This window comes from Penaeus japonicus, unplaced genomic scaffold (genome assembly GCF_977035675.1).
Source record: "Penaeus japonicus unplaced genomic scaffold, GWHDUDI00000001_assembly GWHDUDI00000018, whole genome shotgun sequence".
NCBI classification, from domain to species: domain Eukaryota; kingdom Metazoa; phylum Arthropoda; class Malacostraca; order Decapoda; family Penaeidae; genus Penaeus; species Penaeus japonicus.
This window is the reverse complement of record NW_028234420.1, coordinates 37895200-37900199: the sequence shown is the minus strand read 5'-3', so window position 1 is coordinate 37900199 and position 5000 is coordinate 37895200. Positions and strand designations below refer to the sequence as shown.

At 49.1% G+C, this 5000-nt stretch overlaps 1 protein-coding gene across 1 annotated transcript in view; it reads left to right on the top strand.

Annotated features, from left to right (window-relative positions):
* Nucleotides 1–464: 464 nt before the first annotated feature.
* LOC147469945 (cytochrome P450 307a1-like) overlaps nt 465–5000 on the top strand; it is a 7498-nt gene continuing 2962 nt past the window's right edge. The window contains exons 1-3 of the mRNA XM_086546936.1: nt 465–936; nt 4546–4691; nt 4871–5000. The exon at nt 4871–5000 is cut by the window's right edge and continues 224 nt beyond it. Coding sequence (XP_086403062.1) covers nt 516–936; nt 4546–4691; nt 4871–5000 — 697 coding nt within the window. The 5' untranslated portion in view covers nt 465–515. The remainder of the gene's footprint in view (nt 937–4545; nt 4692–4870) is intronic.

The following is a 5000-nucleotide window of genomic DNA, read 5'->3' as shown; positions in this document are numbered from 1 at the left end:
TCAAGTGTAAACAATCCTAGTCTCGCGGGGGAATCGCGGACCGGGCAGAGGTGCAGTACCGGACTCCCATGACGGACTCTACACTATTTCTTCGAGTGAAAGTAGGCAAACCGCGTCGGGGAAAAAAAGGAGAAGGAGGCGTGTCAAGAGGGCACGGGATCGGGGGCGGCATAACTGTACGTGTCAGCATGCGTGATGATCAGCTAGATGGACAATGACGGAATACATTGGCGAGGTAATGAATCTCTCGGGAGGACTCACCTGAGGCTGGGCGCGGGATCTAAGTGACTCGGCACCCACCCTCCGAGTGTTACCTGTGAGCATCTGTTCTGAGCCCTTCAAGCCCCGCCCACTCTAACCGGCTGACCAATCACAGGTGGAATCCAAACTTTTGTTGAAAAGTGGTAGAAGTTCTCATAAATACTGCCATCTAGAGTCCACATTTGAACGTATAAATAGCGGGAGAACCGTGAAGCTGTATCAGTCACTGCGTAGGTTCAGAGCTGCTCACAAAGATGGTCTTCATACTCGCACCTGCAACCCTAGTGCTGATGGTGGTGGTTGTGCTGGCGGCAGCACTGAAAGAGATGGTCCGGCGACGAAATGAAAAGCAATGTGCCCATGTAACATCAGAGTCAAGAAGAAGTGAAGACCTGGAAATCGCTCGCCCCGCCACCGCACCCGGACCAAAGGCCCTTCCCATCTTCGGCAACATCTTCAACCTGGCCAAGTACGGAGACTGCCCCTACGAAGGCTTCACGGCTCTCGCCAAGCAGTACGGCCCCGTCTACTCCCTCTACCTCGGGAGTAACCACGCCGTCGTCATCTCCAGCATCGACACCATCAAGGAGGTCCTCGTCACCAAAGGCAACATGTTTGATGCTCGACCCAACATCATCAGATTCGGGCTCTACTTCGGCGGCGATCGTCAGCACTGTAAGTAAAAGTTCTTCCAGTCCCTAAGACAAAATTAAGTTAATGACAACTTTGCCAATCAGAGGAAATCACTCAAACGTAACTGCCTGCATTAGATCCTCTCACTCTAAAACATCGGTTCCTCCATATACGAACGCGCGTTATATCACCACTAAAGGATAAACTCTACGTTCCTTGCTCAAACTCTTCCATGCCCTGTGTTTGCGGAAATACCACGCTCCATTTTACATCCTTAACACTTTGAATATGTCCTTGAACTTGAGTTCCTGACTTGTCGCTGCAAAGTAACGGGTGAATTTTGTTCGTCAATAATCTTGTTAAACGGCTCCCTTGCACGCCATTAACACCGCTTCAGTTCTCATAATGTTTGTTATTTCCACATACTACCAAAAACAAACGTGTATTTTGTTCGCGCACCAACACCGTTATTTAGGCGTCGCCAGATACTACCGCTCACTTTCCTCAGTTTCACGGAAAACACTTCATCCTACGAATATGTTTGCGGCAGAGGCCAGGTTTAAGCCTTCAGTTTCGTCAAGCTAAAATGTTGCAGACCGTTTACTTACAAAAGTAAGACAATAAGTAAATGGTACAACTTAAAATCAGAGAGCAGCCTTAAAAAGAGAGAATTGACGAAAAACAACAAAAGCTTGCAATAAGTTTCAATGGCAGGTGGGGCAAAACCTGATCGCTGTTGCCATAACATGTTTCGTCCTTTTTGCTGATTTAAAAACACTACAGTACAAACGCTACTCTTTTTGTACTATCATTAATATCATGAAAAAAATAACTTAGACCGATCTAAACTTTTCAATAAGTAATGCAACTCGTTATCCGAACTTAATAGCTGCCTTAGGAACGGCTGAGTTGCTTCTCTCAACATGTATTTTCCAAATTGCTTCGGCGGTCCGGGGGCCAGACAGCCGCTGCAGAACGCTTGACGGTCACTATCACTTTCAATGACAAGGTGTGTGTGTCTGGACTTGGCGGGCAGGGGGGCGGGTGGGAGGAGGAGGAGGAGGAAGAGGATGGTGGGGGAGGTGTGTGTGGGGGAGGGGGGGGAGAGAATACCCAGGGCAAGTTTAACCTTGGCTCACTTCCCCACCAGCTGATGTTATCGGATGCTCTCCCCCCCTCCCCCTCCCCCCTCTCCCCTCTCCCCTACCCGGCTACTCTTGATACAGTCACCCAATACTTACTGGTTATCGAGAACCCATTGCCAACGCTCTCGAACTTTCATTCTGGAAGAAGCAAGTCTCAGAGCTTCGCGTCTCATTGCCTCTCTTATCCTTTTTCACGTTCAGCCTGAGATTTCAGGATGGATTCAGGATGTCATTCTGATTTATCTCAGTCTAGGATATCGAGCCGATCTCTAAATTCATCCCCTAAAGAGGTTCTAAATCACGTCTGAACAGATATCATGCAGGTGGCTTCCTCTTAAAGGAGGGGGGGTAAGGGTAGGGGGTAGGGAGTCATCACTTAGGAGCAGAGGATCAAATTTCAGGATAGACTTGCTGTAGGAGTAAGATCACTGAATGCGAGGGCGAGGAGGCGCAGGATGAGAGAGGGGATTTGAGGGGAAATCTCGACTCGGGAGGAGAAAAGGGAGGGATGGGAGGGGACGCGTCTGGGTTGCGGGAGGGAGGGAGGGAGGGAGGGAGGGAGGGGGAGGCATGCCGGTCAAGTGGGGGAGTCGGGAGGAGAGAAGGACTCAAGGTGACCCACAGACGAAATGATAATCAGGAATGTCTGTCTGGAAAAGTTTTGCGTAAATTTAGGTTTCTCCAGTCGACGCCTCTCGACTTTCCTTGGTCATCCAGCGCCCGGCCCATGGCTCAGGTAATAAAGGGGGCCATAAACGCTCTTATCTTAGTGCCCATGACTATGGGGGAAGGCTGCTGGGAGGAGATCATGCAATTAGTTTTACTAGTTTCTAACTCATTGCAAGGGGGCAATCGGGATCTTCCTCAAAAGAGATTTTACATATTGTTGTCCAGTAAAGCAATAAAAGACCCTGTGTACTGCAACAAGGGCTGCATCGATACCCACTCCCGCGGCCCAGTAGTTCTTGTGTCACATATCTGAAGATCGTCTCACGTCCTGTCAGCAGCTCCGCTTCTAATCTTATATGGCCTTTTCCCTTCCTTTCTCTCTTTTTTTTCTCTCTCTTTTTTTTGGCGAATATCTTGCTGTACCTTATTCTTCTATTCTCTTTTACTTCCTAACTCTTGGCTAAGCCTTTTCTAGTTAGAGTAAGAGTAAGAGCCTCGTTATAAGTCATTTTAAAGCCTCCCGGACCACCGCCTCTCTTCGCGCATCCCGTCCGCCCGCCCACCCGCCCACCCGCCCACCGAGTACAAAAAGTGAGGACGGACAACCGGGTCCTGAAGATGATGTTGGAGATGGTCGCGGCGCCTCCAAGGTCTCGGCCGGTCCAGACGTCTCCAGACAATGAATGGCTACGGGCGTTTCATGGCCACCGCAGTAGTCCGTCAAAGCCCCTCCCCCTCGCTCACTCACTCACTCGCTCGCTCACTCGCTCACTCACTCGTTCTTCATCAAAAACTCGTTCTCGCGAAGAAGCGCTCCACGTGGCGCTTGAGTCCACCTTTTGCTTCCTTTGCTTCACTTTGTTGGGTCGCGGGACCGCAAGCTTGAGAGCCTTCGCTTCGCTTGGAGAGGCAGTTTGTTTTCTCGGGTTTCTAGTTAGATCGTTGAAGCACTTTTCTGTAATTCAGTTTAGTTTCCCTTTTGCTTCTTCATCCCATTGGTATATCTGAAGCGAGAACGGGATACGAAATGAAGCGCGGGCAAGAGGACGTCGCGGTCACACTGACGCTTCCTAGTAACAAGGGACATTCAATATCTCCCCATTCCAGACGCTTAGTGAACTGCCGAGAACTTTCATTTTCACCGTCCGGCCGCTCGTCCGCTAATGGCACTTTCACTCCGGCCGCTGCTATTAACCGACGCGTTGATAACGGACGGAGGTCTTTTGCAAGTGAGGACGAAGATTCGACGTAATTATCAGATTTCTTTCGAGAAGGTCGCATCACGCACATTTTGTTCTCTTGAAGTCGGCTGGCTCGCGGGCGGGACCGGGAATGGGAGAAAGATCGACGAAGAGGAAAAGGAAATCATAAACCCAGGTGAAAACATCTGGCGTGGTGACTACGAGGTGTGGCTTTGTGACTAACATCTGACCTGGTGACATTGATAATGAGACTCAAGGTCAGCTGGTGTGGGGAGGGGGGGAGGGAGGGAGGGAGAGGGAGGGGTGCGGGGAGGGAGATGTCTAGCTGAGATACCGCGGTGGGAGGCTGGAAGCGGTTGCGGCCACTCCGCGGAAAGACTATTTTTGGAAAGAATTTAAGGTTTGTCGCTGATTCTGAGATACTATATTTCTGGAGGACGTACACGGCTGAGCTGTCCAGTTCTCTTGCGTTTTTTTTTTCTCTCTCTCTTCTTGTGGCGCTTTCGAACTTCTGAAACTTTAGGGATACGAGTCGTTTGCGCATTGCCTACTGTAGTTTATCGTATTTATATTATCTTATATCTTTAAACGACTGGACATTTTAACTTATATATATCTTTTCTTCTCCCCTCTAGCTTTGGCTCTGTGCGACATGAACACAGTCCAGAAGAAACGCATCAACTTGGCAAGATCTGTGCTGATGTTCAGGTCCGGAGAATCTCACAGCTTCCAGAAATTTGAGGAGAGCCTCGTCACTGAAATGCCTACGCTGACTGATGAAGTGAGTACTTTGCGGCTTCGGTTTATCAACGCCGATTATGAATATCTGTTTACATGCAACAGCGGTAGATTCATTGTTTATGATTGTAGACGTCTCTCTCTATATATACGGTATATGTAGGTTGATCGTTTATGATTTATATAAAAAGACGTATCTAATTCTTAAACGCTTCTCTCCAGATCGACAAAGCTCTCAACAAACCAGTGAAGGCCAAAGAGCTTCTCTCCTACTGCGCCATGAACATCTTCACGGGTTTCATCTGTTCCACCAAGTTCGACTACAGCGACCCAGCCTTCAAGGACCTCGCTC